This window comes from Lytechinus pictus, unplaced genomic scaffold (assembly GCF_037042905.1).
Source record: "Lytechinus pictus isolate F3 Inbred unplaced genomic scaffold, Lp3.0 scaffold_19, whole genome shotgun sequence".
Taxonomy (NCBI): domain Eukaryota; kingdom Metazoa; phylum Echinodermata; class Echinoidea; order Temnopleuroida; family Toxopneustidae; genus Lytechinus; species Lytechinus pictus.
Genome location: NW_026974140.1, coordinates 14,389,669 through 14,410,523, shown reverse-complemented (window position 1 = coordinate 14,410,523; position 20,855 = coordinate 14,389,669). Strand labels below are relative to the sequence as shown.

The following is a 20,855-nucleotide window of genomic DNA, read 5'->3' as shown; positions in this document are numbered from 1 at the left end:
AACCAGTGCACTGACTGTACAGAGTGATAACTCTATCGCTCAAATAACTTGATCTGATAACGAATTTTAACTTTGCTGCTCTAAAGAACTTAATGAGATAACAAACTATATAGCAAATCGACACCACAAGATAAATCTAATGTCAGTCCCGCTTTCATGTGCCCCTCCACTATGATTGGTCCATCTCTGAGGGCTGGAGTTTGAAGTACTGTCTGCTCTACTAGGATGGATGGTTAAATGTCTACAAATCTTCTTACCTTTGCTCTTTCCTCCACCATTACTCCATGATTTTGTCCATTATTGTGAGATTGATGTCATAAAATTGTTTTGGTCCAAAAAGAGTTTGAACATTGCATAGTGTGATAAAATGAAATTTGGAGAATAGGAGGAATGCCAAAAAAAAAAAAAAATCCCCCACCTCTGTTGTCCTTTTCATGTTCAAAATAGACTAGATTGAGATTGATTTTTGTGATTGAGTTTTACAGACATGTATCAATTAGATATGATTATTTGTCATCTGTCAAATAATAGTCTTCCTTCCAGCTGTTTTCAGTAATTCTTTTGAATTTGAAAATTATCAGAAACCAAGACCAACAGGATTTTTCTCTGGAAATTTGCATAAGGTGTAAAGTGGACCAAGACAGTCATTCTGTGAAAGTTTGAGCTCTTAACTAAAATTTATCTTTATGACATTTTTGTTTAATTATGTACAGTACTAATGGAATTTAAAATGGCTGGAAAAAAGTGGTTTGAATTACGGTTTGAAAATGTGCATAAAAACTATTTGAAGTTTTAGCTATAACATTGTTTCTTACAGAAATCTTACCCTCACCCTAATGCTTTACCTCATGGAAAAAAAAACAATGATTGCCAGACAAACTTCAGATATTACACACTATACTTAAAGGACAAGTCCACCCCAACAAAAAGTCGATTTGAATAAAACAAGAAAAATCCAACAAGCATAACACTGAAAATTTCATCAAAATTGGAAGTAAAATAAGAAGGTTATGACATTTTAAAGTTTCGCTTAATTTCACAAAACAGTTATATGCACATCCCGGTCAGTATGCAAATGAGGGAACTGATGACATCACTCACTATTTATTTTGTATTTTATTGTATGAAATATGAAATATTCTAATTTTCTCCTCATTGTCCTTTGATACAAAGTTTTATTTCCCCCTGAACATGTGGAACTATACCATTGTTAAACATTTTATGGTTCAGTCAAGTTGGTCCTTATTTTCAAACCCGTAAAAATTGAAATATTGTGTAATTCAAACAATAAAAAACAAAAGAAATAGTGAGTGAGGGACATCATCGATTCTCTCATTTGCATGTGACTAAATTGTGCACATAACTATGTTGTGAAAAATAAGCGAAACTTCAAAATGTCATAACTTTCTTATTTTACATCCGATTTTGATGAAATTTTCAGCATTATGCTTGTCTGATTTTTCTCTATTGATTTAAATCAACATTTTTCTTAAGTAGACTTGACCTTTAATTTCTTGCAGATTGGTAAATTTGTACGATCAAATATGCAATCATTAGGAATTCTTTTAAATATTTACATGTATGCCATACATGGAGGCATAGATGTAAAGTTCTGAACTGTTTGTAGTTTATATCATAAATAAGGAACAACAAACAGGGCCACATACAGCCAAGATTGAGATGCATCTTCTGAAATAGTAAAGAAAGTGTAATCAAATGTAGCATGTAAAAGTTTACCATTTTAACTTTTCAATAAGTGATGTTATTAATGTCAATATTCAGACTGTGCAATGTTATTTATTTTTCAATTAAAATATTGAACAAATGAACAGTTTGTTGCATCATTTTTTAATTCTTTTCATGAAGTGGTAGTCATTTGATAATTAGCTCTTCATAACAGCTAAAGGCAGTTAACTTTGTTCATTTATTAAAAGCAAAATCACTAATTAAGCTAATTCAATCATAATTGTCCCTTTTGGTTGGTCGGAAAGGAATGACCACAGCATTACAATGCCAAGCATATTTGTCAGTTATTTATCCAGATAACTGCAATTATGTTAACTCTTCAAGCAGGCATGGCCTTCATGTATCACATGCTGTTTGTCACCATTTTGTACTGAAAGACTTCCATTTCAATCAGGAATTGTTGATTATACCCAAGAAGAAATGTGGTATCCTCTCCTGTCATAAGCATATCTATTTCTATTTTAAAACAAAGTTACTTTATGCCTTTCATTGATCATAGAAAAAAAAAGATCGAGAGAAAAAATTATTTATGTTAGCACAGTGGCAAAAGAGAACAAATAGGGACAATGGATAATGAATGATTGATGATGATGATGATGGTGATAGTAGTGGCGGTGATGATGATGAATTATGACGATCATCATGATGATCATGATGACGATGATGAATGATAGGTCATGGTGATGATCATACAGTCGAGGGGGCTCCTAAAACCTTACACATCAAAATTGTTTTAGGACAGCTCTGAAAAAGATCTGTTTGACATTAAGTAGCAACCTTGATTTGCCTAGAAAGAGTTCTCTACAGAAATTAGGAGACTAATTTCAGACAATGTGAGGTTGCCAACATTGCTGTAATTCCAAAATATGGCTTTTCTAGGCTTTCCTCAGATTTTGAAATACAAATACAGCCCAACGGTAATATGACAAATTAAATCTATGGACAATATCGATGATACAAGAAGATAAAAGCTTGGCAAGTCTCCAAGTCTGTGAAATTAATATCAATTAAAAAACAAAAAACCTCTTCTAGAAACACATAGAAACAAAACATCAACCAATATTCTGGCTTTCCTAAAAGATGAGATTTAATAAGAAGCCAAATTCTCTTCTCTTTTCTTACAAATAAATCACAATTATCTTACGACATATAGCAGAAATATTCTCCACATCTAGCCAATGCAATTATTTTTGCATTCAAAGGCATTGGACACAAAAAATTATCTAATACTGAAATATGTGTATGAAGCTTTGCATGTGATACTGCTGATTAGGTCACTATTGGTTACTCATACACATGTAAAATGAACTCAAGTTTGTAAACTAATATTAATCCCTCACTGACCAAAAGTATCTCGTGTAAATTGCAATGAAAAGAAAGTTGAAAATAAAATGTAGGGTATGCCAATATAGCAACTTACAAAAGAATGCAAATAATATTACTATGGGATATGGATGGAGAAAAATATATGTTTTTGCAGTTTCCATGTGTGAGTCCGCAATTACTTTAAAAATTGATAGGGCTACATATTCCGCAGTTGGAATTACTTGTGTCAACTGTATATGCTAGTTATTGGAGCAAAAACGACATTTCTGTTTTGATTTTGGCTACAAACAGGATTGAGGATTACATACTGCTCCTGATAGCAGCTAATCAATAAATAACAAAGAATTCTAAAGGACATAACTATTTTTTGCAAGATCAATGAAGACAATGAGACACCCACTGTAGTATTAATGCATCAAAACTAGTTCAAAGTCATTCTTCTTTGGGCACTAAATTAGCTTTTGGGCAATTCCATCAAATAATCAATATATTTTGTATGCCTAGCCTCCATTTTCTCCTTTTTATTTTCATCTCATGAACTGCTCCAACCATGAAAATTAAAGAGCAACTTTTTATATGAACTAGAGAGATATATCATCTCTGGAAGGTCACAAGTGTTTGACATATATTAGATACTTTGCCTTCAAGCAAACCGAAAAGTAAATTCATTTGAAAAAAAATCATGAGACTTGCATACAGTAAGTACTTGATAATTCTATGCATTATTGCCACATTTGAGACTGAATAAAGTCTTTTTATTTCCTTATATTCCTAAGTTTTGAGAAAACACTGTCAAATTCTTTATTTTGAACACATCTAGCTTTTCTAATATGCAGTAACAGTTCATGGTATTGGTTACTGCAATGTGTTTGAACTAATTTGTCATCTGGCTGGTATAAGGACATTAGGAGTTACGCGAACGTCAATTCCCATTCTTGTTGGTCAGGCAGACAGGTGCTAACTCTTGCACAATAATGTACATAGCGCGTGCTTAAGCTAATGCCCTTATGCCAGCCACGCAAAATTGAAAATCACCACGCATGCACTCAAGCATCCTTCTGTCTTTCTGCCAGCCAAACAATGAGTTATCAAATTAAAATCTTTAACAAAAGTACAAATAAAGAATCTCCATTTCATTTCTTTCTATGCTATTCAACAACAAACCCACTTTTTCTTTAAAAAAATCTTTCTCAACTTGCAAGATACAAAAAAACATTGACTGATTTCTTTCAAAGATTCACATCTCACAAAACTTATTGAGGTCAGCGGGTTAAAATATAATTCTTTGCTGCATCACTTTAAAAATATGATTATATTAGTCTATAGAATGCGTAATGTGTTATCATTTAAGCAGACGCAGATTGTAAAAAATCAATTGGGAATGTAGAGATATTGAAATCTAAATGAACTATCCAATGAATCAGTGTCTCGAGAATACACATATCAGCTGAATAACAGTACAACATTCCATATACATGTACAAAAAGAATGACGTAGATGGCAACATTTTAAGATGATCTATGATTCTTGAAAAAAATATGTCCTTGATTGCAAATAATTCTTTCTTTAAAGATCACCAAACATATCCCAGGATATTCAGAAAATCACAAAATCAGCATTTAAAAAATTGCAATATTTACACTGTACAGTATGTACAACATACACATATCAAATTCTTTGTATAGAATTTAGTGTTGGCATCCTTTCCTAAAGGAATTCTGCTATATCTTACAGTAGAGATGCATGTGAAAATACTATCCTGAATTCAAATTGCCATACCCTTATAGCAGGTACAGTACAAGAGAAGATGTAAAATGATCTTATTAGATCTTATATAAGAGGAATGTAAACCTATGCACAGAATAGCTTGTGAATCATTGTAAGAAAAAAAGGAAAAGATCACACAGGGGCCCCATTTCACATAACTGTCAGAAGTAGACCTTGATGGTCATCCAATAAAGACAATTATTAATTACTTTATAATAATAATAATAATAGTTATTTTTATGTAGCGCTTATTACACTTTGTTCCTACGCACTTTGTAATTATTATTACCCAGTAATTTGATCCTGGCATGCCCACACACAATGTATGCACTTTTTCCACTCCCTGGGGAGCATTCCAACAAGAATTACAAGACTCAATTGCTAGGCCCACTACATAGGCTTTCGCATCCTACCGGGAACCCATTTAACACCTGGGTGGATAGTGGCAAAGTATGGACTGACATCTTGCCAAAGGACACTAGGCCACGGTGGAATTCGAACGCACGACCCTCTGATTTCAAGGCGAGAGTCACGAACCGCTACACCACGACGCTGTTCTGTTTTCCGCCCCAACAAGACATACTTCCCATAGCCATCTTTAAAGGGCAGGGCATGGGATTCACAAGGGTTACATTTATAACAACATTTTCAGGAGACACAGATTTCAAATGTTTTGAAACAAGAGCAGCTTATATTAATCAGAATTTCTGGCTCTAAGATGTTGATGCTGCATCTGCACATCTTTCTCTTGCCAAATAGCCCTAAACATACGGTATGTGCTTTTCAATTGTAATGCCATTGAACACATATTTTATATGTTACTTTATAAGAAACAGGGTCCTGAATGGTACCTTTTTGCACATTTTGAAAGTTTCTTTCAAAGCCAGCTTTTGTGAATACAAATTATATCATCCGTACCAACATGGTTTTGAAACCATGTTCTTTCCTGATAGTGTTGCTTTAAATACTATTCTACGTGCATCTATTTTGTGGTTCCTACTCCTGTCTAGTCTGAATGGTATGCATCGCCTACAAGAGATGGATTTAGATCTTCTACTCCACTGGCAGGGTTTTCCATCTCAAATTCTTCACCCCCATCTTTATCCCGATCCCGACGGGAGTGTCTGTGCCTGTGACGTGAGCTGTACCTGTCATCCTCTTCGTCTCGTTTCCTATATAACAGGGTGTACAAAGAAAGGGGTGAAAATGAGAAAGACAAAGAAACATGATGTCAAATATCATTGCTCCTTTCAGCCCAACTGGTATAAACATTTGTAATTAATTTCCCTGGGGCCCACGCATAAAGAGATGCAATCAAGCCGCTCAAGCACAACTAAAAAAATTTAAAAATCAACTTGATTTCAACCAATGAAACACACATGATTCTATCCACTGTTTATTATTTTGTGATTCTATCCACTATCCACATATTATTCTATCCACTGTTTCTATAATACTCCACATGGTGTACCGTAAACCACATCAGCGATTGACACATATTATGGACGTGTTTTAAAACAGAACTCTTTCTGTAATGTGCCCTAGATGACCAACAACATCAGGAGTACGTAACACAAAGCTTAGCAATGATCTTTGAACATTTTTTTACAATTGATTGCATATACTACAATGTACAATTAATTGTGAAAGTCAAGGTACAATATATGGCTAACCTTTGTGTTATCGGGCCAAGATCTATTCTGAGGGAGAGGACAGCTGCTTCCCAAAGGGCCCCATGGCACACCAATATGGTTTCAAACCCCATGCCCTGAGAAACAAAGATCCCTGATCAACTGCCAACTTCAAACAATGGCTATTAGGGGTTTGTGGTGGGTATTTTGAGAAATATACGACCACACCTGCAAATGTGTTTGGCCCTTGCAAAGGTTGCGATGAATTGCTATTTTCATGTTATCTATAAATCACAAACACCGGAATTCTTTCATGTTTTTCACAATTCACAATTTGTCAGTGATTTTCACTAACTAATTTGCTCTTAGCCAATCAGATAGAGGGATTTCCAGTAGCTTTTAACATTTGTCAGTGCAAATGACTGGTGAATGAATTCATGAAGATACCCCTGGCTTACCTTCTTGATGATTTGTGCCTAGAATCCTTGTATCGATCTCTAACTCTGTCATCTTTGTCTTCACTCTTTTCCTTAACCCGTTTGTCTCTCTCCTTCTCCTTCTCCTTATCACGATCTCGATCACGATCACGGTCTCTACTGCGGCTTTCATGATCTCGATCACGATCCCTGTCTCTGGTTTCCCGCTCCCTATCTCTACCCTCCCTATCACGATCGCGATCACGTTCACGGTCCCTATCCCGATCACGATCCCTATCACGGTCTCTGTCTCTGTCACGATCGCGATCTCGCTCCCTAGTTCTATCTCTACTCCTGTCCCTGCTACGGTCTCTGCTGGGTCTATCCCGTCTTTCTCTGCTGTATTCTCTTGCTCTGTCTTCCTCAGCTTTACTGTAAATGAAATTGATACTAAACTTTAGATCTTTTTTTTTGTCATGCACATCCAATTATATGTATATTCTCTCCAGCATATTGCACTAAGCTTGAACTAGCCAACAGATAATTGTCAGAAATATGCAATGAACAAGACATTCACCTCTTATGACATGACAATATTTCTTGACAAATTTGAAAAAGGTTTTGACTATTAATTACACTCTCATCATCATCATCTCCATCATCATTATCATCATCATATCGTCATCATTACCACCATCATCATAATCATCTTCATCATCATCAATCAACAACAATGGATTCAACCTACCTGTTGAGAAATTTACTGAATTCCCGGTAGTCTCTGTCATAATCTGACTCTTTATTATTATCTTCACTCCCACTATAATCAAAAGAGACGGAAAAAAAAGCAATAATTTTCCCAAATAATATCTTTAAAAAAGAACAACACTTTTTTATGGGTTTTCAATCAATAAATAACAAAATACGTCCGGCCAAAATATGTTTTGAACTAAACGCATTTACAATTCCTCTTCTGTTCTTAAACAAAGTTAAGACATCTAGTATCAATAAACGGTGTGTTGGCTCAGTTCGTAGAGCATCCGTCTTACAACCAGGAAGTCTGGGGAGCGTTTCATCAATATTTTCATCCGACAAGTTGTCAGATCTGACATCTTTCCATGATTTTGATTGGCAGAGAGGCACTGTTCCTATGGTAACTGTCGGATAAAATGGGACTTGTCGGATAAAATGTCCGACAAGTCCTTTCATGAAACGCCCCCCAGGAGTTCAAGCCCCGGTCGCGTCAGACCAAAAGACATTCAAAGATGGGAGTTGCTGCATCCCTGTTTGGCGTTCAACAATTCAAGAGATAGAGCCTCATTGATCTGGCGCTGCACTATGGATGCCGATTGAGCCCACGATTAATTGGGCAAAACAAAAAAATATTATTACAAAGAATGAAATATAGATTTCCCTTTTTTTTCCATTTTCATTTCATTTCAATAGGAAATTTGGCACTTATGAGGTATACATCCTTAAATAGATTTTTTGCAACCTGAGCTTGAATCAAGTACACATTTCTAAGATAGATGTTATGTAAAATTGCAATACATATTCTCCTTGCCTCATATGGTACCATTATTTTCTCACTACCTGTGCTACAATTTAGGCTGAATCGGTTAAAAGGATGCCTATGATTCAATTTGAATGGTATAATTGGCTGAGTCATGAGATACAGCTTATATTACAGCAATTAATATCACTTTTCACAAAGTCTGGTGTCAGTAACTTGTCATCTATAATAAAATCTCAAAAAGGAACATAAGCACACCTAACAACTACATCAACCCACCTGCTGATATCACTTTCTGTATCACTACCTCTGGTAGCCCAGTTAGACTTAAACTGAGAGTAGGTCTTGGAATCCCCAGACTTGGGTGGCATACCCATAGGAGGGGGTCCAGACCCAATAGGTGGAGGACCACCAGGACCGGGTCCCATTCCTGGTCCACCCATAGGTGGGGGCTGGTCATAGAAAGGAGGTGGGGGTCCATCTAGGATTGAAAAATAAAAAAATTGCACATTGAGAGAGATGAAGCAATAACTAATGCAGCGAATGGTATGAAAGAAAAATACAGGTGATACCACTCGTTACAATAAATCAGATTTTCAGATTAATTTACCCTGAAACTACTGCTAACCACTTCTACTGTCTGGTTTAATAAACAGCCACGGCTTCTCGTTCTAACTTTGCCTGAAAAGCGGCATCAACGCTAAGACCTGTAACATCTAGAGTTACAATTGATATTTCGAACCAATTGTAATTTATCTCTTTTACTTGGTTTGCCATGCATTCAGTTACACTTAATGGTATAATTGATTGTGTATATTATGCTTCAGGGTCCTGTGATAATACAAATTCCTTTGAGACACATGTTTGACTTTCCCATCCCACTTAACAGGTATATCCTCTCCTGTAAATTTGTTTTATATATTGAGACAAGTCTACACATGTAACATACCTGGTCTCCCAAAGGGTGGAGGTGGTCTAATCCAGTTACCACCAGGAGGCATTCCCATCGGCGGGGGTCCATGTGGGCCTGGTGGAGGGCCTCCCATCCCTGGTGGGGGGCCTTGCATACCCATATGGGGTGGTGGACCACCCATGGGAGGGGGTGGCCCTCTAACCATGCCCATAGGTGGTGGGCCCATGTTAGGTGGTGGTGGACCACCATGCATTCCCATAGGGGGCGGTGGGCCTGACATTGGTGGACCACCAGACTGGTTGGGTGGTGGAGGGTAATTACCATCTAGAAAGGATACAAGCAAATTAGTTTAATTCACAACCAACCAACAAATCTGTGATACCAAAGTTTATATAAAATGTAGGCAAAGTAAAGTTTACTCAATTAATTGAAATCTGACAAGAGTTTCAGCTGGAATATCATGTGATATTATAAAACTTCGAAGCTATATATCAAGAAATATAAATTCGTTTAGTGTTTCAATGAGTGCATCAATGTAGGTGGTAGTATATTAATCATGAAACTACAGTGTTTTCATCAGTCATTTTATAGTAGTGGGTATTCATACCGAGCATATAGTCAAAACTAAGTTGTCTCAAAATCTACGCATATACAGCTGAACAGTTGTTAACCTCTTGGCCAATGGGTCAGTGAGAGTTAACATTTTGGAAAATCTACATTTGCTAACATAAATGTATATTATATTTTTCTCTGAATCTATCTGATAAATTTATTTGCAATTGCGTATTATTCACAACCACATATTCTGTCTCCTATACTTTGATGGCATTACATCTTTCAAAATGAATCATAAAGCAGAGACATACATCATTGTAGGAAGGTCCTCAAACCTACATACTTCATGGGATTTCCCATCATTCAATATGCAAAGGGGAGGGCAGATGAAGGTACTTACCTCCAAACATCGGTGGTGGCCCTGAAAAGTTAGGAGGGGGTCCTCCCATGTTGGGAGGTGGCCCGGTCATATGAGGAGGAGGGGGCCCTTGAGGAGGGGGACCTTGAGGAGGAGGACCTGGTAAATTACAAACAGGCATTAAATTAAAGTTACAGTCTTAATATATTGATCCTCTGATATACAAATTGCATTTTATGCATTCTTATAGTAAACATTTGCCCTTTCAAAGACACCATAAGTTATACTGAATGTTATTAAGTGCATGTTAAGCATTTAAAGTAATGGTTGATGAGACCTCAAGAATTGAAATAAATCAAGTACAGAGCTCTAACAATTGTTAAATATTAACATCTATATATTCTAGTGATACTCACTGAAAAATCAAGATTCAGTATTATTTACATCCAAAAATACAATCATCCAACCATCCTTCCATCCCTCCATTAATCTATCCATCCATCAATTCATCCAACTATTAAACAATTCATTCATCAAACAATCCATTCACCCATCTTTCCATCCCTCACCCATAACTCACCCTGCATTGATGGTGGTGGCTTAGAGAAGTCTGGCATGTTAGGTGGTGGTAGAGTAGCTGAGGGAGGCCCTGGAGGGATGGGATTGCTTGGTTGACTATAGGTTGATTGTATAGGTTGCCCTGTAGGTGCAGGACTAGGGGTACTGTTGATGCTACCGATGGAACTAATTGTGCTGATATTATTCATTCCCGGACTACTGCTGCTAGTGGCACTACTACTAGGGCTGTGAAAGATAAAGGAAACAAATGTCACTTTCAGTAATATCACAACAACCTTCTTGGTGAGCTTCTATTACTTCAAACAACATATGGATCAAAATATTTATTGTTCAGTCTTTTGTATAAAACATACCAGTGCATTATCAAAAGTGGCTGGTGGTCACTGATTCTGTGGTACATGCTATAATTAGAAACAGCATTCAAATTTAAACATAAATTCAGCTACAAACCCCAAATAACCATCAAGTGTTTTAATAGTATGTATAAATTCAAATTTGGCCCAAAAAGAGTTTTGTAAAAATATAATAATTGCTCAGCAATGGGCAAAGTTTATCATATAAGTAGTAGACAGTTCTTTAATCCAACTGATAACAGCATACATGCCCATGAGTGCTTAAAGCTTTATAAAAGTTATTGCAGGGAGCGTTTATTTCTAGAGAGAAACTTCCAAATAATAATAAATTGTGATTCAGTTTGCTTTTTACCCCCCATGCACAGGTGATGCCAACCAAATAATAATAAATTGTGATTCAGTTTGCTTTTTACCCCCCATGCACAGGTGATGCCAACCAAATAATAATAAATTGTGATTCAGTTTGCTTTTTACCCCCCATGCACAGGTGATGCCAACCAAATAATAATAAATTGTGATTCAGTTTGCTTTTTACCCCCCATGCACAGGTGATGCCAACCAAATAATAATAAATTGTGATTGTTTGCTTTTTACCCCCCATGCACAGGTGATGCCAACCAAATAATAATAAATTGTGATTCAGTTTGCTTTTTACCCCCCATGCACAGGTGATGCCAACCAAATAATAATAAATTGTGATTCAGTTTGCTTTTTACCCCCCATGCACAGGTGATGCCAACCAAATAATAATAAATTGTGATTCAGTTTGCTTTTTACCCCCCATGCACAGGTGATGCCAACCAAATAATAATAAATTGTGATTCAGTTTGCTTTTTACCCCCCATGCACAGGTGATGCCAACCAAATAATAACAATAAATTGTGATTCAGTTTGCTTTTTACCCCCCATGCACAGGTGATGCCAACCAAATAATAACAATAAATTGTGATTCAGTTTGCTTTTTACCCCCCATGCACAGGTGATGCCAACCAAATAATAACAATAAATTGTGATTCAGTTTGCTTTTTACCCCCCATGCACAGGTGATGCCAACCAAATAATAACAATAAATTGTGATTCAGTTTGCTTTTTACCCCCCATGCACAGGTGATGCCAACCAAATAATAACAATAAATTGTGATTCAGTTTGCTTTTTACCCCCCATGCACAGGTGATGCCAACCAAATAATAATAAATTGTGATTCAGTTTGCTTTTTACCCCCCATGCACAGGTGATGCCAACCAAATAATAACAATAAATTGTGATTCAGTTTGCTTTTTACCCCCCATGCACAGGTGATGCCAACCAAATGACAAGAATAATAAATTGTGATTCAGTTTGCTTTTTACCCCCCATGCACAGGTGATGCCAACCAAATAATAATGAATTGTGATTCAGTTTGCTTTTTACCCCCCATGCACAGGTGATGCCAACCAAATAATAATAAATTGTGATTCAGTTTGCTTTTTACCCCCCATGCACAGGTGATGCCAACCAAATAATAATAAATTGTGATTCAGTTTGCTTTTTACCCCCCATGCACAGGTGATGCCAACCAAATAATAATAAATTGTGATTCAGTTTGCTTTTTACCCCCCATGCACAGGTGATGCCAACCAAATAATAATAAATTGTGATTCAGTTTGCTTTTTACCCCCCATGCACAGGTGATGCCAACCAAATAATAATAAATTGTGATTCAGTTTGCTTTTTACCCCCCATGCACAGGTGATGCCAACCAAATAATAATAAATTGTGATTCAGTTTGCTTTTTACCCCCCATGCACAGGTGATGCCAACCAAATAATAATAAATTGTGATTCAGTTTGCTTTTTACCCCCCATGCACAGGTGATGCCAACCAAATAATAACAATAAATTGTGATTCAGTTTGCTTTTTACCCCCCATGCACAGGTGATGCCAACCAAATAATAACAATAAATTGTGATTCAGTTTGCTTTTTACCCCCCATGCACAGGTGATGCCAACCAAATAATAACAATAAATTGTGATTCAGTTTGCTTTTTACCCCCCATGCACAGGTGATGCCAACCAAATAATAACAATAAATTGTGATTCAGTTTGCTTTTTACCCCCCATGCACAGGTGATGCCAACCAAATAATAACAATAAATTGTGATTCAGTTTGCTTTTTACCCCCCATGCACAGGTGATGCCAACCAAATAATAATAAATTGTGATTCAGTTTGCTTTTTACCCCCCATGCACAGGTGATGCCAACCAAATAATAATAAATTGTGATTCAGTTTGCTTTTTACCCCCCATGCACAGGTGATGCCAACCAAATAATAATAAATTGTGATTCAGTTTGCTTTTTACCCCCCATGCACAGGTGATGCCAACCAAATAATAATAAATTGTGATTCAGTTTGCTTTTTACCCCCCATGCACAGGTGATGCCAACCAAATAATAACAATAAATTGTGATTCAGTTTGCTTTTTACCCCCCATGCACAGGTGATGCCAACCAAATAATAACAATAAATTGTGATTCAGTTTGCTTTTTACCCCCCATGCACAGGTGATGCCAACCAAATAATAACAATAAATTGTGATTCAGTTTGCTTTTTACCCCCCATGCACAGGTGATGCCAACCAAATAATAACAATAAATTGTGATTCAGTTTGCTTTTTACCCCCCATGCACAGGTGATGCCAACCAAATAATAACAATAAATTGTGATTCAGTTTGCTTTTTACCCCCCATGCACAGGTGATGCCAACCAAATAATAATAAATTGTGATTCAGTTTGCTTTTTACCCCCCATGCACAGGTGATGCCAACCAAATAATAATAAATTGTGATTCAGTTTGCTTTTTACCCCCCATGCACAGGTGATGCCAACCAAATAATAATAAATTGTGATTCAGTTTGCTTTTTACCCCCCATGCACAGGTGATGCCAACCAAATAATAATAAATTGTGATTCAGTTTGCTTTTTACCCCCCATGCACAGGTGATGCCAACCAAATAATAACAATAAATTGTTGCATAAATCCATGAGGCTAAAGCAATCAAAGTATTCATCTATACATCACTATAGAAAGGTGATCATTATGGATAGGAGGTTGCCTAAAATACATTTTACTGAAGTCGGCAAAATAAAATTCCATATCTAAAATGATCTTACAACATGGAATAACAAGACAAAACGTTCAACTCACTATTCTGGTGTTGCCGTACTGGTTGCTCCTAACACAGTGATAGAACCTCCCATATTTTCCTTGTTATCTTTGTGTACTCCTCTGCCACCCACAGTAGAGATGGAGGAGTAAGATGGCTTGGTTGAAGTCCCTGAGCTAGCCAAGTAAGACGACTCTCTCTCCTTAATTGATTTGTAGCTTGATGTGCTACCCATGCTGTCCCTCCGACGGAACTGACTTCTTGGTGGCTGAGATACTTCTGTTGCAGCAGGGAAACAAAGTAGAATTTTCTGTTCATGAGCTACTTTATTTCTTTTTGCTTCTGTTCACTCCCAAATGCATTTATTGTACTATGATGAAGAGTTTTGAAGATTGAAAGAATCTAAAGGTGACCTTCACCTTCTCATAGAGAAACTTAAAGAACTAAAACACATGACAAACTTCTTTTTTATTACAAAAGGATGACGGAAATCTCCCTCATTGATAATGATCTCATTCTTTAATTCATAAATGATATAAACTTTCTCATATACTCATCATATTCATGAACTCATTTCCACAAGTAATCAATTATCTTCTGTACAGAAGCTGTGCTTGGCCATTATCCATCCCCTCCATTTTCATGAACACTTCAGTTGAGGTATTACAATGACTGCTGATGAGTTTGAAAGCACACAAACATTGGCAATGGTATCAATTTTGAATGATTTCTAACAATAATAGTTGATGATATATAACTTACGACCATCAGGCGAAGTAGGCTCCCTAGAAACTGGGGTTGGTGTGTATGGCATCTGTGATGTAGAGAGAAAGAAGGAAATAGATACACATCTTAAACAATATAATGCAACGTGCCCCTGAAGCATAAAACAAAGGACAGATCTGTCAATACTAAATTATGATATATTTATTGCCTAAAAACTCTTTTTCAAAACTTAATTCCAGCTGTTGAGGAACATGAAAATCCATGATTATTTTTTTTCAAGAGTTCAAGTTTCTGAAATCCATCAATCAGAATGCCTGATTCCGACTGGTTCCATCAGAATCTTAAGAGAGAAATTTCTGACATGATTTATTCCTTCTTAAAACTAATAAGAAATAAAGATGAATAACTGATAAAATGATTCACCTGATTGAAGATGAAACCTGAAACTCAATTCCATTATTTAAAACAATGTTTCTTTTTTTGCAAAGAGTGGTTATGCTGAAAGCCTTGATCATCTAATCAATTAATTCCCAGATGTCCAACACATACAAACTTTGAAGAGGGTACTAGTCCTCAAATAACAATGACTAACAATGATTTCAGACTTACAAAATTCTTAACTGGTAATGAAACTCCACCGGTTTCTGATCTTATTCTCCTCTGTTTCTCACAATACGCTACCCATGATTCCTCATTGAAACCATAGTTGAAATAATCAGTCAGATCAGCACCTGTAGTGAGGGGTCAAAGGTCACAGGTCAGGGGGTGTTCAGTTATTGCAGACCTAGTATGTTATATTTAATTATAAAATCATTACATTAAGTAGATAGTAGCAATGAAATTGTTACACATTGAGGGGAACATTTTTTGTGAAAAGTAACTAAAAATGGATAAATAAACAAGTGGTATTTCACAGAGAACTTATTCTTGAGTTCACACCAAAATTCCTAGTACATATGCATCGTCAAATTGATAATTGGGCATTTTTTATTCTTGGTGGCCTACCAATGAATTATATATAAACCATTATCATTCAAACTTATAAATTAAAGTCATAGATATCTTATATGTGAAACATCTAAAGAACTATGTATTTGAAAGTGTACTGTCTGTCATGTACAGGGAATACAATAATCAATTTTGAAATAAACTGACTATAAGATGGACATAAAAAGATTACTCCAATCAAGGTTTTATGAATCTAATACAATAATAAAGCCAAATAAAGCCTATAGTTTATAAGCGACAGAAAGCCATTTTTATTTTATTTCATTAATCTAGATACAAGTGCCAGAGCTGACTTACCTGGTTTTCTCCATGGTTTCTCTTCCTGAGCTTCAAGCTCATAAGAATACAAACCAACCCCATTAATGTTGCTCTCTGCCTCTATATCCAGACCTTTTCCTACTGGTTTAGGATGAGATGCAGCTGGTGTTGATGCTGAAATGGAAAAATAACACACATAGGTGTCAATCAGAAGTGATAAAAATAGGAAATCTACTCATAATTTACCTTTTTCATTAAAAAAACATATATTTCGAAAGAAGTAGGATTTCATACTTTTATCAGAGCATCCCTGAACTATTAATGTCAGAAATACTTAAATGTTGTAGTTGGATTCTAATGTTCACTACATAAATTCTGCCATACATAGTGATGGAAATGGAGAATGCATTAATATTTAGCACATTTGAGGGTACCGTTAAACTTGTAAACAATGGCTTTCAATAAATAATAAATAAATGCAGACCAATTGATTTCCATATATAGCTTCTATAATCTGAAATATACAAATAATTAAAAAAGGGTAAATGTTCAGCAACGTTTATACTTACATGGTTGAGTAGTTGGTGTTGCAACCTTTGTGTATGGGGAATGTTTCGCCACAGTTTGTCCATATGGGCTGAAAGAGAGAGGACAATTTAATGTAATCAGGCAGTTAGTACATGAAAGCAAGGTCGACATGATTTTAAAAAAAAGATTTATGACAAAACACTTCGACTAGGGCTATCTCCAGATTCTTAGTCCTTAGTCCTACAATATCAAGATAAAATCAACAAAACATATATCAAATCAATCATATACATTCAATCAACTAGAAAACATACTGATTTATCATTGGAGCAGACAATTTATTTCATTACTTCATATTCAATCATTATCACATTATACTCGCAGGAGAACTTGATTCTGTCCAGCTTACTTATTTGATTTAAGGCAATTTACTTTCATTTTTCTTGACTTTACTATCCCTTTCAAAGAGTGCAGAGGGATGATTTTGCCTGTGATATCCGATATACAATGCGTATCAAAAAAAAGTTTACACTTTGAAAAAGCCCTGGGAATTCAAAAAAAATACAACATGTGGGTAATTTTTTCACATATAATCTTGGGTTTGGGTCTCATCTATCCAATGAAAGTAAAAGTTTTGACAGAATGTTACACTTGAGTGAGCACTGTCCATTTTTGTAAAGCTTGCAGAAATCTGTTTGCGCAGAAATGCTCGTTTTCACGCTGTGTCAAGGGGAAAGGGCGAAATCAAACTTACCCTGCGAAAAATTTCTCATACATTTATCTTGCACTTTTAGTCAATTGAAAGAAAACAGATATATTTAAGCATTTTGTAACAATTTTGTCACCCAAATTGAAATTTCAACAATTAGTAAGCACAACCTTTACCCTTTCTGTGCCAGCTGGATCTGAGGACATAACTGAATCTGAACAAAAGTTTATATCAGACATCTCCAGCATTTTTTCACTGAGTTTTTATCAATTAAAGTGGGTTTACATTTCATTTTTCATTTAATACTTGTTTCTCCACACTTTTCCCAAGCTTGCCAATGATTAACAAAATTAAAATCAAGCCTAAGCCATTTCATGTAAATCACAGCTCAGTGTAAAGCAAATTCGTCTCGATGGCCTCGGTGTGTGGGGGAGTGGGGTGGGGCGCAATGCACTCTTCGAAGTGTTTTGGGCAAGGAAACAAGTTTAAAAAGGTAAAAGATATCTTCAAATCAATTTTACTAGCTAAATTCCACGTTTTCTTCATGATTAAGGTCTACTTTTATTTGCATAACTATTTCAAAGTTCTGCGCAAATCATTTTTCACTAAATTTTCAAAAGTAAGTGGTGCTCACTCAAGCGGAAATATTTTTCGACAGTTATATCGTCATTTGCTTAAATGGATCTGTACCAATGTTAAAATATGGAAAAATCTTCAGGATATAACAAATGTATAAATTTACAGGATTTTTTCAAAGTGTAAACTTTTTTTTGATACGCACTGTATAAGCATATTGGTATTTTTATCATCAAGACTTCATTAAAAATAATAGTTTTTAGTCTGTGTCCTGTAACATTAAAGAAAGAATGGGTAATACAACTTATTGTAAATGAAAGACTAAATCAAACCTTGTCAATTAAAATTATAACAGGACCCAGGTACAACAGCACTACCTCAGTCACATTTGTTCTATGGTGGCCGTTTCATTCAACTTTATTCAAACCACCTACCGGTACATGTATATGTAGCTGGTACAAAAAAATGTAAAAACAACATTTTTTTACTCGCCGTAGAGCAAATGTGACTGAGGTATAAGGCATTAAAGTGAGTCATGTCTGGACTTACACATGAGGAGTTGTTGGACCAGTCTTGATAGGACCAATGGTGACCTCGACCTGGTCTTCATCACTATCTTCATCGCTATCATCGTCTTCATCGCTATCATCATCCCCATCATCGGCTTTACTAGTCGGCATCTCGGCAGGTCTCTCCTCAGGTTGAGCATCAACTTGCATAGGTTCCTAAAGAAAAATATGAATTTAATGAATTAATGGGAAAGCTCACCTTAACTGGCTTGACATATATTTGGTTTTAATATAATCAGAAATGAGAGACACATACATGTAAGTTTATTAGGATTTTTACTACTTTGCAAAATAATAACAGAGGCAAGAGCTTTTGATTGTTAAGATTTTGATATCATGAAATGATATGCAAGTGGCTATGATTCCACAATCGATAATTTTGTATGGTCCATGAAGAACGAATATACATATATTTCCAACGAAGCTTGTATGAACTAGTTTGATTATATCCTTCATGCAAATACAAAATCATTTCAAACTTCAGAGAAAGTGAATTTTCTCCAAACAATGTTTCTTCATTTATCTGCTTTTATCAAAATTAACTTGACATCAATGTGGACTTCTCCTTTAAATATGTTCTTGTTGGATATATGTACATCAACTCCATAGGGAACAATACTATTGATGGTATCTACTACCATTGGAGTAAGTTGAAAGTTGAAACAAAATTACAGTTCCATGGAATCAAGCAATGATGGAGAATTTGACATCAATTGAATTTTGTGGGCAATAGGGAATGATCTTAATTTCTGCACAGGGGAGGGGTCAATGTTAATATTCTTTGAACTTCAGAAAATATTTAAAGAGATCAAAATTTCACTCAACCCACCCCCCCCCCCCCCTCCAAACCTGTGTCACCTTTATTTCCCTTCCTTTTGTTATTGGTATTCATTTTTAATCCAATACTTAAGATTTCATATCAATAGACTTGAATTTTAATTTCCTCATCCGCCATCTCCCAGCTCTCCCCCCCCCCCCCCCTCTACATCCCCAATCCCTGGCCTCTTTCCCTCAACACCCTACTTTATGAATCATTACCTGTGGTTCCTTTCCCGGGTCTTCAGCAGTAGACACCTTGCTCATAAATGGAGGAGCATCAGCTGACAGTGAACTGGGTTTGGCCGCCACACTGAGTGAAACGATAGTATCAGCATGATTAGATAATATCAATGATAATGATAATGCAGACTTCTTGAAAGCATGCTGCTAGCCCAGCAACAAAGTAAAGAGAATATTACTTTTAGAGCAAATTAACAGCTGTTAACTGTATTCTCCCATACACTACAATACCCATCTCCATCATTTTTTGCAATATTCTGTTAGTTCCTCCTTGGTCAAGTCAACTCCAATTATTAAACAGTGTGCATGGATGAGAATTCAATTTTTGTTAATCAAAATTATTTTTAAAAAGTGATATTTTCAAAGTATATACATGTAAAACAAAGTACTTGTACAAGTAAAAAGTTCCATCTCATCCTATAGAAAATTTAGAAAACAGAACACTACAATAGAACCTACATGTATTTGCAACATATAACTTAATACATACAAGAACATAATAACTCAAGTATGCTCATTCAACATTATTAAATGAACTTACGTTGGGGAAGTTGCACTCGGGGCCTCTTCCTCATTGCCATCTAAAAAGAGAAGAGAAAATTAATGTCAACATTTTTATGGAAGATTTGTTCACCAGTTGTAATAACTAGCAGAAACATAAAATGAATTTGAACAAATAACCTCATATTTCTACCATCTCTTTCACATTTTCATGAATGCCAACTACATACAAACTATTTCTTCAATGGCATTAAGTGATTTCAATATAACATCAATGCTCACTTGAAAAAAAAAAGAGTAATTTTTCACAAAAATTTCTTATTAGACAAGCTAACACGATGCTGATTTGTCACTTTTTTTGTTGTAAAAAAGCAATGGGTCATGTTTTCAAGCAGTGAAACAGAGTACAGAGTCAAACTCTGTTCTATCGCTTGTTCCGATGAACTACGTTGGCTACACTTACTTAGATCTAATACTAGTAGTCAAATCAAATGCCAGAAATTTTACCAAAAAATTCCTCAGAAATTATGGTTTATTTCTCTCTAGTTAACAATCATGCATGATCATGGAATATGCAAAAAAATCAATTAGAGTAGACTCCAAGTCTACGATCCACTA

At 35.7% G+C, this 20,855-nt stretch overlaps 1 protein-coding gene across 2 annotated transcripts; it reads right to left on the bottom strand.

Annotated features, from left to right (window-relative positions):
* Positions 1–2,808: 2,808 nt before the first annotated feature.
* LOC129260844 (cleavage and polyadenylation specificity factor subunit 6-like) lies at positions 2,809–20,360 on the bottom strand. 2 transcript variants are annotated; one of them, XM_064114612.1, is made up of 15 exons: positions 20,278–20,360; positions 19,716–19,806; positions 18,658–18,833; positions 16,865–16,932; positions 16,335–16,469; positions 15,639–15,760; positions 15,066–15,117; positions 14,345–14,582; positions 10,806–11,029; positions 10,268–10,384; positions 9,349–9,636; positions 8,679–8,880; positions 7,635–7,706; positions 6,929–7,318; positions 2,809–6,011 (listed from the first exon to the last, which is right to left on the bottom strand). In XM_064114612.1, exons 2-15 carry the CDS (start codon positions 19,758–19,760, stop codon positions 5,846–5,848), a joined length of 2,295 nt encoding a protein of 764 aa, XP_063970682.1. In that variant the 5' UTR covers positions 19,761–19,806; positions 20,278–20,360; the 3' UTR covers positions 2,809–5,845. The 2 variants fall into 2 exon arrangements, with proteins under 2 accessions (XP_063970682.1, XP_063970683.1); XM_064114613.1 differs by having other exon boundaries at positions 14,345–14,579.
* Positions 20,361–20,855: the final 495 nt, after the last annotated feature.

Coding starts and splice junctions, on each gene's coding strand:
- LOC129260844 (XM_064114612.1), bottom strand. CDS start 19,760: ATGAGCAAGGTGTCTACTGCTGAAGACCCGGGAAAGGAACCACAG. Junction 16,933..18,657: donor GGTCCAACAACTCCTCATGT/GTAAGTCCAGAC, acceptor TCTCTCTTTCAG/CCCATATGGACAAACTGTGG. Junction 6,012..6,928: donor AGGCACAAATCATCAAGAAG/GTAAGCCAGGGG, acceptor CCTGTTATATAG/GAAACGAGACGAAGAGGATG.